General features: G+C 44.6%; 2 protein-coding genes across 10 annotated transcripts in view; one reads left to right on the forward strand and one right to left on the reverse strand.

Annotated features, from left to right (window-relative positions):
• Nucleotides 1–1,051: 1,051 nt before the first annotated feature.
• LOC117022858 (39S ribosomal protein L15, mitochondrial-like) lies at nt 1,052–2,891 on the forward strand. The gene has a single exon (XM_033107036.1). The coding sequence runs from the start codon at nt 1,066–1,068 to the stop codon at nt 1,975–1,977; it is 912 nt and encodes a 303-aa protein (XP_032962927.1). The 5' UTR covers nt 1,052–1,065; the 3' UTR covers nt 1,978–2,891.
• Nucleotides 2,892–15,843: 12,952 nt separating this feature from the next.
• The window catches only part of GRAMD2A (GRAM domain containing 2A), a 30,826-nt gene continuing 28,599 nt past the window's right edge, over nt 15,844–18,070 (reverse strand). For 5 of the 9 annotated variants that reach the window (XM_033106831.1, XM_033106838.1, XM_033106830.1 and 2 more), the window contains one exon: nt 15,845–17,991. In XM_033106831.1, the coding sequence (XP_032962722.1) occupies nt 17,988–17,991 (4 nt within the window). In that variant the 3' untranslated portion in view covers nt 15,845–17,987. Of the gene's footprint in view, nt 17,992–18,070 lie in introns of all 9 variants that reach the window. The other 4 variants (XM_033106833.1, XM_033106832.1, XM_033106828.1 and 1 more) reach the window with 1 other exon arrangement.

An 18,070-nucleotide genomic window follows, 5' to 3' on the forward strand; every position in this document is an offset into this window, starting at 1 on the left:
CTGACCCGGGCCTGCACCAGAGCCCCTCCCAACAGGCCCCAGAACTAACATACTTGGAGGTTAGCTTCAGACCACGGAAAAGCACTACCCAACTAGCCCCACAAGTGGCACGCCCAAAGGGTGATCTCAACAGGCACCAGCGCCCACTGAGACAAATCCCACTGCATTCAATAAGCCCCCTGCACAGCAGCCCATAAGTTGTACACGTGGCCAAACCCCACAGCCAGTCAGCCTGAGGGTCAGTCTCACCCACTGACGTGCCAATAGCAATCAAGGCTCACCTAAACAGGAGGGTACACACAATCCACAAAAGGGACACTCCTGGAGCACCCAGTGCAGGTGATAAGGGAGATTGTGCACTCACAGGGCACCTACTACATAAGGCCACCCGACCAAGACTGGGAGACATAGCAGATCTACCTAATACATAGAAATAAACACAGAGAGGCAGCCAAACTGAGGAAACAAAGAAATGTCCCAAATGACAGAACAGGAGAAAAGTTCAGGAAAAAAACTGAACGAAATTTAGGCAAGCAAGCTACCAGAGACAGAGTTCGAAGCACTTATTATAAGGATGCTCTATGATCTCAGGGAGAACTCCAACAAATAGGAAACACAAAAATGGAGATAGAAAACATAAAAAGAACCAGTGACAAATAAAGAATGCAAAAACTGAAATAAAGACTACATTAGAGGGAATGAACAGTAGATGAGATGAAGCAGAGGACTGAATCAGCAATTGGGAAGATAAGATAGCAGAAAACATCCAATCAGAATAACAAAAGAAAAAAGAATCCAAAAAAAATGAAGATAGTTTCAGGGGCCTCTGGGACAACATTAAATGTACAAATATTTGCATCATAGGGTACCAGAAGGAGAAGAGAGAAAGCAAGGGATTAAGAACCTACTTGAAGAAATAATGACTGAAAACTTTCCTAACCTAGAGAAAGACATACAAGCCCAGGAAACATAGAGAATCCCAAACAAGATGAACCCAAACAGGCCCACACCAAGACACATCATAATTAAAATGCTAAAGCTTGAGCTAAGGGCGGCCGGCCGTGGATGTTCTCGGCCTTGCGGGTCATGGCCAGTCCCTTGAAAGGTCGTGGGGCCAGGCCTCTGGACCTGCTCCGGGGCCTGCCCCGTGTGAGTCTGGCTAACTTAAAGCCGAATCCAGGTTCCAGGAAACCGGAAAGACGACCAAGAGGTCAGAGAAGAGGTAGAAAATGTGGCAGAGGCCATAAAGGAGAACGGCAGAGAGGAACCCGGCCCAGACTGGGCTTTGAGGGAGGCCAGACTCCATTTTACATCCGAATCCCCAAATATGGGTTTAATGAACGACATAGCTTCAGACGCCAGTATCAACCTTTAAGTCTCAACAGACTGCAGTATCTTATTGATTTGGGTCGAGTTGATCCTACTCAACCTATCGACTTAACCCAGCTTGTTAATGGGAGAGGTGTGACCATCCAGCCACTTAAAAGAGATTATGGTGTTCAGCTGGTAGAGGAGGGTGCTGACACCTTTAAGGCGAAAGTTAATATTGAAGTACAGTTGGCTTCAGAACTAGCCATTGTTGCAATTGAAAAAAATGGTGGTGTTCTTACTACAACCTTCTATGATCCAAGAAGTCTGGAAATTCTATGCAAACCTGTTCCATTCTTTCTACGGGGACAACCCATTCCAAAACAAATGCTTCCACCTGAAGCCCTGGTCCCATATTACACTGATGCAAAGAACCGTGGTTACCTGGCGGATCCTGCCAAATTTCCTGAAGCAAGACTTGAGCTCGCCAAGAAGTATGGTTATATTTTACCTGATATCACTAAAGATGAACTCTTCAAAATGCTTAGTACTCGAAAGGATCCAAGGCAGATTTTCTTTGGTCTTGCTCCTGGATGGGTGGTGAATATGGCAGATAAGAAAATCCTAAAACCTACAGATGAGAATCTCCTCAAGTATTATAGCTCATGAATTCCCTTCCAAGAAAGCAAAGTTGTAAACAAGTATTGGAAAAGGGAATGAAACATATGTATCTCATTGCATTTTCTTAATTTGTAATTCTCTAGATTTTTTTTTTTGGATGTTTTCTATGTAATCATCTCCTTTGTAAAAATTTAAAAATAAAAATCTGTAGGAACTGAATTTATAGATTCTGTCTGAAAGATACAAACTCCCTGGTGGTCTGCCAAAGGAAGATTATAACTTTAAAAATATTTCTAGTCAATTTTTTCATGATCTTTTCATCCAGGTCTTATTGTTGCAAATCAGAGTGAATATGCAAGTGGAATGGGGTTGATTTGTATGCCTGTTCAGTCACGGTTAGAGCAGTTGCTAGGGAGCTGGTGCCCCCTTCTTCAGTAGCCACAAGGAAGCTCTGCTACCCAGTGTTAAGATGGTAAGACTTCAACTTGAGATGATAAAGATGTGGGGTGTGAGTTTAAGGTTTAAGACTGGTTTCTAAGTAGTACGATATTTTCTAAAATTGAAACAAAAATTCCAGGTGAGTTCATTTTCTCAACTCTGATGTATAAACAATTATTATTAAGCTATTAACATTTTTTCCCCTGAAGAAAGTGTTCTAATTCTAATTAATATACATTTACATATTTCATATATTGGAGACATTTGTCTTTCAGTCATTTTAAGTGATGTTGAAAAAATTGTTTAGTGAGTACATAAGCCATAAAAACAATTGTGAAAATTAATGTAAAAAATTCAGCAGTTAGTAAGCTTACTTAGCTTTGCAAAGATCTGTTGTATCTAAACTGTAAGGAGGCTCAATTTATCTTGATGTAATTAAATCTTGAATAATTCATGATAATTTTTCCACAGTAGAAATAAAGTGATTCCAGCTATGTATTTTTTAAAAATAAAAAAATTTAAAAGCCTAAAAAAAAATAAAATAAAATAAAATAATAAAATAAAAAAAATAAAAAAATAAAATGCTAAAGCTTAAAGACAGAGAGACAATCCTAAAAGCAGCAAGAGCAAGGCAGCTAGTAACTTATAAGGGAGTTCCCATTAGATTGTCAGTTGATTTCTCAACAGAAACTTTGCAGGTCAGAAGCGATTGGCAAGTGATTCAAAGTGATGGCAAGCAAGGACCTACAACCAAGATTATTCTACCCAGAAAAGCTATCATTTAAAACTGAAGGACACATAAGCTTCCCAGACAAGAAAAAGCTAAAGGAGTTCATCACCACCAAACCAGTTTTACAAAGTATCTTAGAGGGACTTCTTTAGGACAAAAGAAAAGAAAAAGATAAAAAATATGAATAATACAATGGCAATAACTATATGTCTATCAGCAATTATTTTAAATGTTAATGGATTAAATGCTCCGATCAAAAGATAGGGTGGCTGAATGAATAAGAAAGCAAGACCCATATATATGCTGCCTATAAGAGACTCACTTCAGATTGAAAGACGCACACAGACTGAAAGTAAAGGGACGGGAAAAGTTACTTCATGAAAATGGAAATGGAAAAAACAAAAAGCTGGGGTAGCAATACTTATACCAGACAAAATAGACTTTAAAACAAAGGCTATAACCAGAAACAAAAAGGACCCAGTAATCCCACTTCTGGGTATTTATCTGAAGAAACCCAAAACACTACTTTGAAGAGATGTGTGCATCCATATGTTCATTGCAGCATTGTTTACAATGGCCAAGATGTGGAGGCAGCCTGGGTGTTCATTGATAGAAGAATGGATAAAGAGGAGGTGGTGCATATATACAATGGCATATTGCTCATCATAGAAGGGCTTGCTTGCCATCTGCAGCAGCATGAATGGACCTTGAGGGTATTGTTCTGTGTGGAGTATGTCAGACAGAGAAAGACAGATGCAGTGTGATTTTGCTTATATGTGGAACCTGAAAAACAGAAACACTCAGATACAAAGAACATTTTGATGGTTGCCAGATGTGAGGGAGGTTTGGGGGTGGGTGAAAAAGGGGGAGGGATTATGAAATACAAATTTGTTGTTACATAGTAGTCGTGAGGATGTAGGGTATAGCATAAGGAATAGAGCCAATAATATTGTATAGCTATGTATGATGTCAGATGGGTACTAGATTTATCAGGGTGATAGATGGGAGAGGGGTTGAGGGACAGGGTGAAAAAGGTGAAGGGATTAAGAAGTACAAAGTGGTAATTACAAAATAGTCATGGGGAGGTAAAGTATAGGAAATATAGTCAATAACATGGTAGTAACTATGCATAATGCCAGGTGGGTACTAGACTAGTCAGGGGGATCACTTCTTAAATTATATAAATGTTATATGCTATACATCTGAAATTAATATAAAATAACATTGAATGTTAACTGTAATTGAAACATTGAAAAGGGGGAGGAAAGGTGAAGGGGAATAAGAAGTTCAAATTTCCAGGTATAAAACAAATAAGTCATGGGGATGTAACATACAATGTGTGGAATATAGTCAATAATATTGCAATATGGCACCGTGTCAGATGGTTGCTGGACTCATCATGGTGATCACTTCTTTAGGTACATAAATGTTGAACAATTATGGTATACACCTGAAACTGATATAATGTTGTGTGTTAGCTATGTTTTAAAATAAAAGTCGCAAAAAAACAGCCCATCATCTTTCCACGGCATTGCAGCAGAAATCAAAATGTCATGTTCATCAGCACAATATTTTATGCTTGCATGAGAGCAAGCTGTTGTAGGGGAAGGGTTTGATGAACTTAAGCAACCTGACAGAAAATAAGGAACTTACAAAACATGCAACTCTAACCATGGACATCTCTTCAATTTATCTGCTGATTTCTTAGAGATTTTTTACATTTTACATAGTTGTAAGCACTATTTTAATTCTGTTTTTTATGAATTTCCACACTTGTTGTACGCTTGTTACATTTAAAGGTAACGTGGGGTTACATCAAGTTAATAGGTCATGATTTTCTTAGGCATTTCCCCGCTGTTAGGCTTTTTGGTTAGTTCTCATGTTGTTATAAATAGCAGTGCTGCAAAGACTGACCCCTAAACATTAAGTTGTTAGGAACTGTCCCACTTGGAAATTTCTGGGTTGCATTCAAATGCGAAAGAAATTTTGTTGAGCCACAGTAAAAAAATTGATTTGTTGGCAGCATTTGTCAGTCTCCTCCTTGATATATGGTATTTAGCTTCCAGAACACCAGACTCTTCTGTTTCTCCTCCTACCTCACCAGGCACTCCTCAGTTTCCTTTGCTAGTTCCTCCTTTCCTTCCTGATCTCTTATTCACGGTGTGCCACAGGGCTCAGGCCTGCGTCCTCCCCTCCAGCGACACACACTCCGTCCTGTGAGCTCACCCAGTCTCATGCTTTTAAATAGCATCAGTGTGTCGACAGTTTCCAAATTGATTATCTCCCAGACCTCTCTCTCGAACATCAGACCCATTTGGTCTATTGCTCACTTGTCATCCCCACTTAGAGTCTTAAACTCATCTCAGACTTAACATGTCCAATATTATATTTCTGATCTCCCAAGAACTGCACCACTCATGGCTTTCTCCATTTCAGCGGATGGCAACTCTATCCATCCTTTCAAGCCAAAAAACATGGAGTAATCCTTTATGACTCTTTCTCTATTATATTCCATCTCTAGTTTGACAGGAAATCCTATTATTTTTACCTTCAGAATATATCCAGAATCTTCCCTTTTCCACCCTCTCTACTCCTACCAGCTTAGTCAGAGCCACCATCGTCTCTCACCTGGATTGCCACAGAGGCCTCCTAACTGGTCTCCCTGCTTCCACCTTTCCCTCCCAAGCAGCCAAGGGGCATCCTTTTAAAACCTGTCTAATATAAGCTTATTCACTCCTCTGCTTCCCATTTCATCCAGAGTAAAAACCAGAGTTCGCACAGTAGTCTTATATGGTGTCCCCAGCCCCCGCCACCATGTGCTGCCCGCTGGCTGACCTCATTTCTCGGTCCTGCCCTTTGTTCTTTCTCTTCAGCTACACCGGCGTCCTGGCCATTCCTGAACAAGCCAGGCCCCGTTCCACCGCAGACCTTCTGCATGGGCTGTTCGCTCTGCCTGGAATGCCCCACAGTTATTCTCTCACTTCATTAAATGTTCTCCATCGGACCATCCCCTTTTACCTGTGCTACTTCATCAGCATCGCCAACCACCCTTTTTTTTGCTTCACATTTTTCTTTTTCCCTTAGCACTTAACACGTTCTGACACACTGTATAATTTATTATCTTGATTGCTTATTGTCTTATCTCCCTCCCCTCACTGCTGGAATCTGTAACCTCCATGAAGACAAAGGTTTTTTTTACCTGCTTAATTCACTAATATACTCCAAGCACTTAGCACAGTGCCTAGCCCACAGGAAGCACTCCATGATAACTATTAAAATGGGAAAAAATGAAAATCTGTCATCCCCAGCAACAGAATGAAAATCTGAGTCCACAATTTTGTACAACACAGGCATTTTTCCTTTAGACCAGGGATTAGCAAAGTCTTCTGAAAGGGCCAGATAGTAAATAGTATAGGTTTACAGGTCACGCGGTCTCTGTTGTAACTGGTCAAGGCTTCCTTTGGAGTTCCGGAGCAGCCAGACTACATATAAACAAGCGAGCATGGCTGTGTTCCACTAAAGCTATTTCCAAAAACAAGCGGGCAGCAGCAGGCTGTCCTTCACCGATTTCTGCTTTAGACAAAGATACATCGTGATAAATCATGGCTCTTCACTGGCAGGCCGGATTCCATCCCTCCACTCCACCACCTGCCAAACACAGAATTTTAGAAAGGAGAATGCAAACCTAGCGAAATCACAGACCAGTAGCTTCTCTGCTGGCAGACAGATTGGGCATTCCTTACTAAAAGTGGCCGTTGAGTAAGATGTGACTTGGGGGTGTGGGGTTGGGAGAGATATCCTGATATCAGCCTCTTTCTTGCTAATGAGTCTAGAGCACATTCTCTGTAGCTTTGGAGTATCCTCTAGAGGCTTTGAATATGCAGAACGATGTACTTCGGAAGCCTCTTTCTCCAGGTCATTAAGGTTTAGGCACTGATGATGGATGTCCTGTGGCGAGGAAACCATTTTTACTTTTGTCAGCTATTCTAAAAATCCATAGATGGATGCAGTTAGTTATGAAACTACCTGCCAATATTCTGAGTTCCAAGCCATAACCTCCCACCATCTAGACCAGTGATTCTTCGTCAGACACAATGTTTCCCCCTGGGGACCTTTGGCAATGTCTGCAGATGTGTTTAGGGGGCTGGGGGGGTGTTACTGGCCTCAGGTGGGCAGAAGCCAAGGATGTGTCGAAGCATCCTCCAATGCACCTGCTGACCCCCCGCCACCCGTAACAAAGAATTATGCAGACCAAAATTTCAGCTGTTACTGAGGTGAAGAGACTGACCTAGATGATTCTGCTGGACTTTGAATCTGTCTTGCACTCCACTGCCAAACCTATATTCCTAAACCATCAAATTTATCCATCATTCCTGAGCTCCAGCAGCTCCAGTAGCTCCTGACTTCCCGGAAAATCAAGTCTCTTCTCTTCATCCAGAGGGATATTGCCCACTTAGGAATCCACTCCCAGCACTGACTCTGCATCTCCCAAGCTTTCATCTGTACCATCCGCCTCACCACCATCCTTTTACCAATGTTCTCGTCGTGTAAGGATCCTTCCCACCTCGCTGCTCTGATCCAAATCTTACTCCCTCTTTGAAGCCCACGCAGGCTGCACACCCTCTGCCCCTGAGTGCTTATCGTGGGCGCACATGTCTTACACAGTTACACGGCTAGTCCCTCTACCTTGTCTCCTCAAGAAACTCCCCGAAGGGGTCCATATTGTATTTCTGGCCTTTTGGTCTCAGTTTCCACAGCGTAAGGTGTGAAAACCATGTTGTTGTATTGAGAGTTTCTTACATTGAGAGTCAAGTGATTTGAGTATAAAAAGCACCTTATATAGGGCTGGTACTCAGCGAAGTGCTCTGAAAATTGTAGGATCATGGTACCTACAGAAGCATACATTCCAGAGTCAGTAGAAAGTGCTTAATAAATCATTTAAATGTAGTTACATCCTGGAGAGAGCATGCATTCAGACTAGCCTGGTATTTGGAATTAACAGCAAAGAAAAACTTCCATCAGAAATCCTACACCAATTAACACGCCTTCATGCTACAGTGAATCCAGCAGCAGTGGGTGTCACGTTCTTCCAAAGTGGTGCCTAAGCCAACCTTTCTGCATTTAGCCAGTTAATAAACAGCTTGTGAATGACACTTTGCCCACTCTGGCCCAATTTGGAAGGCTGCCAATAGGATAAGACATCAATACGCCACACTCTGCTTTGCTGAGGTCCCAGCTGTGTCCTCCTTAAGTGCTTTTGCTCTCGGCCACTGGAGGGTCTGATGAACCAAGAGAAGTCAGCACCGGTGGGGTGAGGCTGCAGTGAGGGCCTGGCCTGTCCCCAAGCGGAAGAGAGAGCCTTGCCTCAGATCCTGTGAGAGAAGCAAGTGGGACATAGTATTCCGAGCAACCCAGGTCTGGCTTTGGGCCAGGCACTGAGTGGCAAACAAGAAGGAACACATTCCAGGAAGGCAAGGAGCGCTGCCAACTCAAAGGCGGCCAGCAAGAAGGGCCTGCAGGGCGCCAGGTGCTCCCTGGCTCTGTAGAGGTCAGACACGCAGAGGGATGGATTCCGGTTTCTCCGGATCATCATTTCAGAGCCTTAACCGGCCTCCCTTTCACTTTCAGTGGACAAGTATATGTAACTGTTAAATTTGAATCCCCTCATCTCTGGGGTCCAGCTCTTTATCTCTAAATGAAGGAGGAGGAGAAAGAGTTGTTGCCCCCTGAAATCACACTTTGCAGGAGCCAGTTTTCTGTAATTCTGTGCCCTGAGTAAAAGGAGGTGCTATTGCCAATGAGGGCAGGTCAGGGTGGAAGCCCGAGATTTCTGTGCCCTCGTGGGAAGAAAAGCTGAGCTCCCACCCTCCTCCTGCACCCCCGCCCCTCCAACACAAGCACACACTTTTGTCCTTCACTCTCTGTCAGTTCTGCCTTCCTGCTGGCCTGACCTTCAGAGGGGCTGGAGAGCCCTTGGGAGTGCTTTCCTTTGAGAATCACCTCAGGCCAGGGAAGAGAGGAAGATAAAGGACCGAAGCGGATAGGGAAGAAATGGCCTGTTGGCTAGGCAGTTCAGTGGACTTGGACCAGGCCTGGGCCCATTTTCACCCTGAAAGGGGACAGCGGGGTTGGGTTTGTTTTTGTTTTTGTTTTAAGAAAGACGAAAGAAGTCTGTTCCTTACCGCCTGGGCTCCAGTTCCTGCTGGACTTTGCTGCCACCTAGTGGCGCTGTTGACATCCCTTCCCCTCAGAGAGAGACCAGTCCAGGGATTTGGCCTCAGTTGCGGTTTGAGGCAAACCAGAGAGCCCTCTCTGAGAAGCTTCTCTGCTCTAGGACACCCTGATTCTGCGTCCCAGCAGCTAGGAGACGGGAGCCACACAGATTCACATCCAGCTTGATAAGTGTCCTAATGCCAACGCCCCAGGTAGGAGTGCCAAGGCTGGCTGGCTGAGCGCCTGGGAGGGGGTAGTGAGCATGAAGGCAGTTTCCTGCTCCCAGGATGTCTCTGGTGGAATGCAGTTTTCCCAGAGCTCTTCCTGAATGCCCTTTTCACTAGAACTTCTGTCCCTCTCATGACCTTTCCTCACAGCTGGCTACAGCCCATGTTGCAAAACTGAGGTTCCTGCAATACAATATATATATTCTGACAATTAAGTTTGCAAACTTGTCACAACGATGTTGCTAACCTTTTTTGATATCAGAGGGATTATTCATTATGAATTTGTACCAACTGGTTAACTAAGCAGTTAACCAAGTTCACTATTTTGAAGTGATGAAAAGGCTGCATGAAAAAGTTAGATGACCTGAACTTTTCACCAACAATTTATGGCTCTTGCATCACGACAATGCACCAGCTCACACGACACTGTCTGTGAGGAAGTTTTTAGCCAGTAAACGAATAACTGTATTGGAACACCCTCCCTACTCACCTGATCTGGCCCCCAATGATTTTTTTCTTTACCCGAAGATAAAGGAAATATTGAAAGGAAGACATTTTGATGACATTCAGGACATCAAGGGTCATACAATGACAGCTCTGATGGCCATTCCAGAAAAAGAGTTCCAAAATTGCTATGATGAGTGGACTAGGCACTGGCATTGGTGCATAGCATCCCAAGGGGAGTACTTCGAAGGTGACAGTAGTGATAGTCAGCAATGAGGCAGGTAGCACTTTTCTAGGAGGAGTTTGCGAACTTAATTGTCAGACCTTGTGCGTGTGTGTGTGTGTGTGTGTGTGTGTGTGTGTATCTCAGAGGGTGCCCAAAAAATGCATACACATTTTAAGAAAGGAAAAAACTATTAAAATTGTAATACTCAATATATACCAATTTAAAAAAAATAATACAAGTCACGTTTGACTTTTGCAATTACAAGAGGTGCTCAAAATGGTTACCATCAGCGTCCAGACACTTCTGATTATGGCGAACTACTGCTTGAGCAACGTTGACCAAAGTATCCACTTGTACATATTTTTTTGGCACCCCTGGTCTAGTACCCACCTGCCACTACAGGTAGTTATTACCATATTATTGACTATATTCCCTATGCTTTACTTTACATACGCTCGACTATTTTGTAACTACCAATTTGTACTTCTTAATCCCTTCTCCTTTTTCTCTCATACCCAATCAACCTCCCATCTGACAACCATCAAACTGTCCTCTATATCTATGAGTTTGTTTCTATTTTGTTTGTTTTGTTCTTTAGATTCCATATATAAGTGAAATCACATTGCATCTGTCCTTCTCTGTCTGACATACTCCTCTCAGCACAAAGCCCTCCAGGTCCATCCATGCCGCCGCAGATGGCAAGAACCCATACCCGTCCATGGCCCAGCAATACTCCATAGTATATGAGTCTATGTACCACCTACTCTTTATCTATTCACCCATCACAGACACCCAGGCTGCCTCCACATCGTGACTACTGTAAACACTGCTACAATGAACAGATGGATGCACTCGTCCCCTCAATGTAGCATTCTGGGTTTCTTCGGATAAATACCCATAAGTAAGATTACTGGGTCCTTCTTTGTCTCTTGTTATAGCCTTTGTTTTAAAGTCTATTTTGTTTAGTATAAGTATTGCTACCACAGCTTTTTTGTTTGTTTGTTTCCAGTTTCATGAAATATCGTTTTTCCATCCCTTTATTTCAGTCTGTGCGTATCTTTCAACCTGAAGTGAGTCTCTTGTAGACAGCATATGTAAGGGTCTTGTTTTCTTATCCATTCAGCCTCCTATGTCTTTTGATTGGAGCATTTACTCCGTTTACATGGAAAGTAATTGTTGATATGTAGTTATTGCCATTTTATTATTCATATTTTTTCTTTTTTTTTTTTGTCTTAAAGAAGTCCCTTTAACATTCTTGTAATACTGGTTTGGTTATGATGAACTCCTTTAGCTTTTTCTTGTCTGGGAAGTTCTTTATCTGTCCTCCGATTGTAAATGATAGCCTTGCTGGGCAGAGCAGTCTTGGTTGTAGGTCCTTGCTTTTCATCACTTTGAATATTTCCTGCCAATTCCTTCTAGGTAGCCTGCAAAGTTTCTGGCAGGCCAAGTTCAGCTGCAGCCTGTTGAGAAATCAGCTGACAGTCTTATGAGCTCCCTTGTACATAATTGATTGCTTTTCTCTTGCTGCTTTTACAATTCTCTCTTTGGGGCCGGCCCGGTGGCTCAGGCGGTTGGAGTTCTGGGCTCCTAAGGCCGAAGGCCACTGGTTCAATTCCCACATGGGACAGTGCCAGATGGCTTAGTTGCCAGTTTGACTCCCACAAGGGATGGTGGGCTCTGCCCCCTGCAACTAAGATTGAACACGGCACCTTGAGCTGAGCTGCCTCCTGGATGGCTCAGTTGGTTGGAGCGCGTCCTCTTAACCACAAGGTTGCCGATTCGACTCCACAAGGGATGGTGGGCTGCGCCCCCTGCAACTAACAATGGCAACTGGACCTGGAGCTGAGCTGCACCCTCCACAACTAAGATTGAAAGGACAACAATTTGACCTGGAAAAAGTCCTTGAAGTACACACTGTTCCCCAATAAAGTCCTGTTTCCCTTCCCCAATAAAATCTTTAAGAAAAAAAAATTCTCTTTGTCTTTAACCTTTGGCATTTTAATTATCATGCGTCTTGTTGTGGGACTCTGTGCTTCCTGGGCTTGTATATCTATTTCCTTTGCCAGGTTAGGGAAGTTTTCGGTTATTATTTCTTCAAGTAGGTTCTCAATTCCTTGCTCTCTCTCTTCTTCTGGTATGCCTAATGTTGTCCCAGAGGCCCCTTAAACTATCCTCATTTTTTTTTTCTTTTTTCTTTTTGCTGTTCTGATTGGGTATTTTCTTCTACCTTATCTTCCAAATTGCTGGTTGGATCCTCTGCTTCATCTAATCTACTGTTGATTCCATCTATTCATTTCAGTTATTGTATTCTTTATTTCTGACTGGTTCTTTTTTATGTTTTCTATCTCCATTTTTGTTTCCTATTTGTTGAAGTTCTCCTTGATATCACTGAGTATGCTTATAACGAGTGTTGTGAACTCTGCGTCTGGTAAATTGCTTGTCTCCATTTTGTTTAGTTCTTTTCCTAGGGCTATGTCCTGTTCTTTTATCTGGGACATGTTTCTTTGTCTCCCCATTTTGGCTGCCTATCTGTGTTTGTTACTATTTATTAGATAAATAAATAGATAAATAGGGCTGCTATGCCTCTCAGACTTTGTAGAGTGGCCTTTTTCAATAGTTGTTCTGTGGATCCCAATGGTGCATTCTCCCTCGTCACCAGAGCTGGGTGTTCCAGCTGTGTCCCCTGTGTGGTTGTATGTGCTCTTCTGTTGTTGGTGAACCTTGGTTGCTGTTTGCATGTCAGTGGGAGGGATTGGTTGTGAGGACTGGCCATGACTGCAGTGGAGGAGCTGTTGTGTAGTGGCTGACCCTATACAGCAGGGTTCGCTTTAGTGGGACTCTGGTTCTTGCTCAGTCTGTCCTTTAGTATGTTGTCCTTAAAGAGGCCATGTGATGCTGTGGCTCTGTCTGAAACTAGCCACCAGGCATGCCAGCCCTGGGGCCTCCTGGGAGGGACCCGACTGCAGGCCAAGTTCAACCACAGCCTGTGCCCTGCCTAGGTCCACATGGCATGAGCGACAAAGCAATATGCAGATGGCCGCCACTCACACTGGGTGGCTTGAGGAGCCAAGCCATGAACCAAGGCCAGCTTTTGCTAGTGCTGGGCTTAGGGCTGCTCAGCCAGAGTTAAAGGACATGCTGAAGTCAGATGCTGTTTATTTGGGGTTTGTGAACCTTTGAGAGATTTTAGGATAGTCAGCAGCGTGAGCCAAGACAGGCCATTTGTACAGAAAAGCCGCTGGAAGAGGCTTGTATGGGCCTCCAGGTTGGGTGGGGAAAGGTTTCAGGGAATCACCAATGAGTGGCAGAGGGCTTAACAAAGGTGCTAGCCAGTTTGATGGAGATTCAGATATGGTGGCCACCTGCGTCTACACACAGTGATGGGGGACTGCTTAACAAAGAAACAATGGCTTCCGCCAGCTTCTCCCTCCGCGACAAAGCTGCCCCTCCAGCCCTTGCCCCAAAGCTAGACAACTCAGTTCCTCTCCATTTGTCTCTGGCACCTCCCTGAGCCACAGACCCAGCGCTGGAGCCCAGAGCAAATCAGTCCTTCAGCGAGTAAGTCCATGCATGGGCCTATTATTAGGAATGCCTGGGACTGCAGCTGCCCTAGTCTCACTCAGCCACAATTTCTGCTGGTTTTCACAGCCAGAAGTTATGGGGATTTGTCTTCCTAGCACTGGAACACTGGGCTGGAGAGCCTGCTGTGGGGCTGGGACCCCTCGCTCCTCCAGGGGGAACTTCTGTAACCGAGATAGCCCCATTTTTAATGGTCACATGTGGGTGTGGGACCAGCCCATTCAGTCTCCGCCCCTCCTACAGTCTCGAGATGGCTTCTTCTGTATGTCCTTAGATGTAGGACTTCCTATCTTAACCATTTTTAAGTGCATAGTTCCACAGTGTGAAGTACATTCATGCCATTGTGCAACAATCACTACCATCCATCTCCAGAATTCTTAATCTTGCAAAACTGAAACTCTATACCTGTTGAATAATAATTCTCCATTCCCCACCCCAGCGCCTGGCAACCTCCATTCTACTTTCTGTCTCTATGAGTTTGATTACCCTAGGTATCTCATGTAAGTGGAATCACACAGTATTTGTCTGTGTCTGGCTTATTTCGTGTAGCATAATGTCCTCAAGTTTCATCCATGTTGTAGCATATGATGGAATGTTCTTCCTTTTTAAGGCTAATATTCCATTGCATGTTTATACCACATTTGTTTATCTATTCACCTGTCAATGGACGCTTGGGTTGCTTCCACCTTTTAACTATTGTGAATAATGCTTCTATGAACATGAGTGTACAGATAGCTCTGTGAGACCATTTTCAGTTCTTTTGGATATAGGCCCAGAAGTGGTATTGTAAGGTAGTTCAGATCATAGTTCTATTTATAATTTTTTGAAGAATTGATATGCTGTTTTCACAGTGGCTGCGCCATTTTGCATTCCCACCTATAGAACACAAAGGTTGCAATGTCTCCACATCCTCACCAACACTTATTTCCTGTTTCTTTGATAGTAGCCATCCTAGTGTGAACTGGTATTGGCTGTGGCTTTGATTTGCATGGCCCTAATGATTAGTGATGTTGAGCATCTTTTCATGTGTTTGTTTGCCATTTGTATATCTTTTTTGGAGAAATGTCTATTCAAGTCCTTTACCAATTTTTAAATAGGGTTGTGCTTTTTGTTCTTCTTGTTGAGTTGACTTCTTCAACCTCTTTTCATGTCATTCTCCCACTCGATTAGTGTCCCAGAGCAGTGCAGATGGTCTCTCTGTTCCTCAGAACTATATGCACTCTTTCCTACTTTTTGCAGTTGCTGATCCATTTGCCAGGAAGGCTCTTCCTGGCTCTTCACATGACTGGCTCCTCATCCTTTAGGCACCAGCTTAAACGTCACTTCAGAGAAACTTTCTTGACTACCAGCTAAAACCATTTCCCTATTTACCCCCTATCACTATTTCTTTCCTTCATGGAACTTAATCACAAGCTGCAATTACTTTGTTTGTTTACGTATTTACTTGAATGTTACTTTTACTTGGAACCCAAGTGGATGGAGATGCAGAGATGAGACCTGACATGGTCCTGCTACAGCCCCACTGCCCAGCATAGTACCTGGCACATAGTCTGGGGTCAATATTTATTGAATGAATGAATCCCTACTAGAGAGGGCATCTAGGGAGAAAGCAAGGTGATGTGGCCCAAATGGGAATTTAACCTGCCCGATAATCTGGGCTCGATGTCATAGAAAAGCTCACAGGAATTTTCTGGTGCTGAGTTTTGGACTTTACTTCCTGAGTCAGAAGAACAGTACTATTAAAACCAGAGACATCGCTTTAGCATGCCCAGGAGAAATGGGGAAGCATTCTCAGTGTCCCCCCAAAGGAGACAGAAGGCTATGATGGTTTGCTGTGGCCATCCTTACCTTTTGCCATATGCCTGAAGTAGGAGTCAGCTCAGCCAAAGTCCTGTGAGATTTGCACAATACTTGGGATTCTGGAAATGCCTTGGGCTCCATCAGTCTCCTTGGTGCCAGATATGTCAGTAAGAGTACCTTACGTGAGTAGTAGAAAGGTAAAAATGAACTCTCCATACTACAGGACACTAGAAAAATCAGGTTTTTTATTTAAAAATATTTTCAGAGGCTAATGCCATAGTGGAACAACCCAAGGATAGTTGAACCAAACTCTCGGAATTAGAGGAGCATCAGCCAATGCAAGCAAATCTGAATAAATACACATAGTTTATAAATGAGCACAGCAGAAGGTACACTGGCCCCAGAGGACCAGGCTGGGGGACAGAAGGGAAAAACAGAGAGCGGACCCTGCAGAGGGACAGGCATACCCGTACCCCTGGACCCTAAGAGGGCCCCCAAAGCCACCGACCCGACAGCCCTCCTGCCCTTTCTGAGGCTGGGGCATGGCTGGGTATGTTCATCAGCGTTTGGAACAGTCGCCTATGACTTGGCACCTCTCCTGGCCTCTGGTTCAACTTAGCAAGGCTCAGAGAATGGATCTGTTCTCCCTACTCTTCAGCAAGGAATGGGAGGGGAGGCGCTGGGGCAAGTAGGATTATTTCCCTGAAAACATGATGGAAAGGAGTGATGAAGGGGGCTGGTTCCCAAAAAAGATGGCTATTCATCCAGTGTGGCACTGTAGGGAGAACAGAACAGTGAGTTTCACCTGAGACGTACAGATTTGGTGCAAGCAATCCACAAGGCCAGGCTCTAAACATAATCCTGGAACCTGGCATGGGGAGAGGATGAAGAGGCCTCCAGTCTGAGCTTAGGGAGCTGTCACCTACTGTCAGTCCCCCCGATCCTCTTTTGGATTTTGTCACAAACAGGACAGACAATCATGACTCCATGATAAATAATTTCCACCCGGGTTTCTCCCCGATTAACCTCTCAGGTGTCTGAAGAGGGGAAAACAGTGGCTGTTCTGACACCACCCACCCCATCACCCGTATCTTTCCCTGATACCACTGGCCGCCTCACTAAGGCCCTTCCAGAACCTCCAACGGCACTGTCCTAGCAGACAGGAGTCCCAGGTAGGGCAGGCCAGAGTTCTGAGACACGGAGAAGCTTTTTCAGAATAGCTTCTCTTGACAGAGAAGGAGGAATCTCTAAGGCGAAGCCACCATTGTGTCTACCCTTCCAACCCCCTACCTCCCCTGTCCCCAAAGATATCAGACAGACCCCCTTGGCTTGGTCCCTGCACTGTACCAGACCCACTTTGGACACCTCCACCTTATTCATGGAGAACAGAGCCCATGGAACAGCTGCAGGTGACACGAGTGAGCTCTGCCCTATGGTGCCCGACAGTCCACAGCCAAGCCCCCGCAACCAGCTGCTGCTGGCATATCTGAGATCTTGGTAGTCAGGCAGGGATTACAAAGCAAGACCTCAGATCAAAGCCACAACCCTTGTCATACCTACTTTCCACCTGCGGCACCTTGGAAATATTTGGGCACACCATGGGGAGATTCAGTACCCATCTGTGATCAAAGGCCCTGCTCCCCGTTTCACTAGGAAATGGCAGCTGAAGATATGGAAGGTTGGACTCTGTTCTCCTTCGCAGCCCTTGCCACTGACCCCTGCTGCAGAAGTGTCCTCCCAGATTCCGCCAGCCTCCTCATGAGGGGCCAGAACCGAGCCTCAGCACAGAGCATTCTCTTGTCGGAATGCTGGTCACAAGCCTCGTCCTCTTTCATAGCTTGCCCCCCACTTCCCCTTTGGCCTGATAGGTAGGTGCCTGGATCCCTGCAGAGAAGCCCTTTGGGCTCCAGAACAGACTCTCAGCACACGGGAGAGAGCAGGGCCCCCACTGGTGGTTTGGGTTCTGGCCTCTGTCCCACCACTGTCCCACTGGAGTGAGCCATGTGACAGTCAGCGAGCTGCGTTCCAGGTATCGAAGCATGGTCTTTGTCCCTTGGAGCGGCCCCTCATGCTCTGCCTGTGTGCCAGAACTGTTTCCAAGGAAAGAGTTAATTTTTTTTTTTTTCATTTAAGTGGTTGCTGAAGCTTAGTGTACAGAACTCCTCAGCTGGTTCCAAAAATCTAGCTGTTTGTCTGAGTCCAAATATTGTAGGAGCTCTGTAAACAGGTACTTCAGATCACTCATTGGAAGAGGGCGAAGAGTTGGGGAAGGAGGGAGCTGGAATATTTTTCTTCCTAGTCATTCCTGGCATGGCAGCAGCATCAACCCAACGGGGTTGCTGATGGAAACTAGCACCCGAGCACTCTTCTTGGCGGGATGGAGACCAAGGCCCAGTGGGCGTTACCTGCACACAGAAGACAAACCCAGATCAGAGAGAGGGCCTGGCGGGCAGGGAAGCGCCTCCGCCCTTCAGAATGCGTCAG

This window comes from Rhinolophus ferrumequinum, chromosome 6 (genome assembly GCF_004115265.2).
Source record: "Rhinolophus ferrumequinum isolate MPI-CBG mRhiFer1 chromosome 6, mRhiFer1_v1.p, whole genome shotgun sequence".
In the NCBI taxonomy this organism is placed as follows: Eukaryota; Metazoa; Chordata; class Mammalia; order Chiroptera; family Rhinolophidae; genus Rhinolophus; species Rhinolophus ferrumequinum.

Coding starts and splice junctions, on each gene's coding strand:
- LOC117022858 (XM_033107036.1), top strand. CDS start 1,066: ATGTTCTCGGCCTTGCGGGTCATGGCCAGTCCCTTGAAAGGTCGTGGG.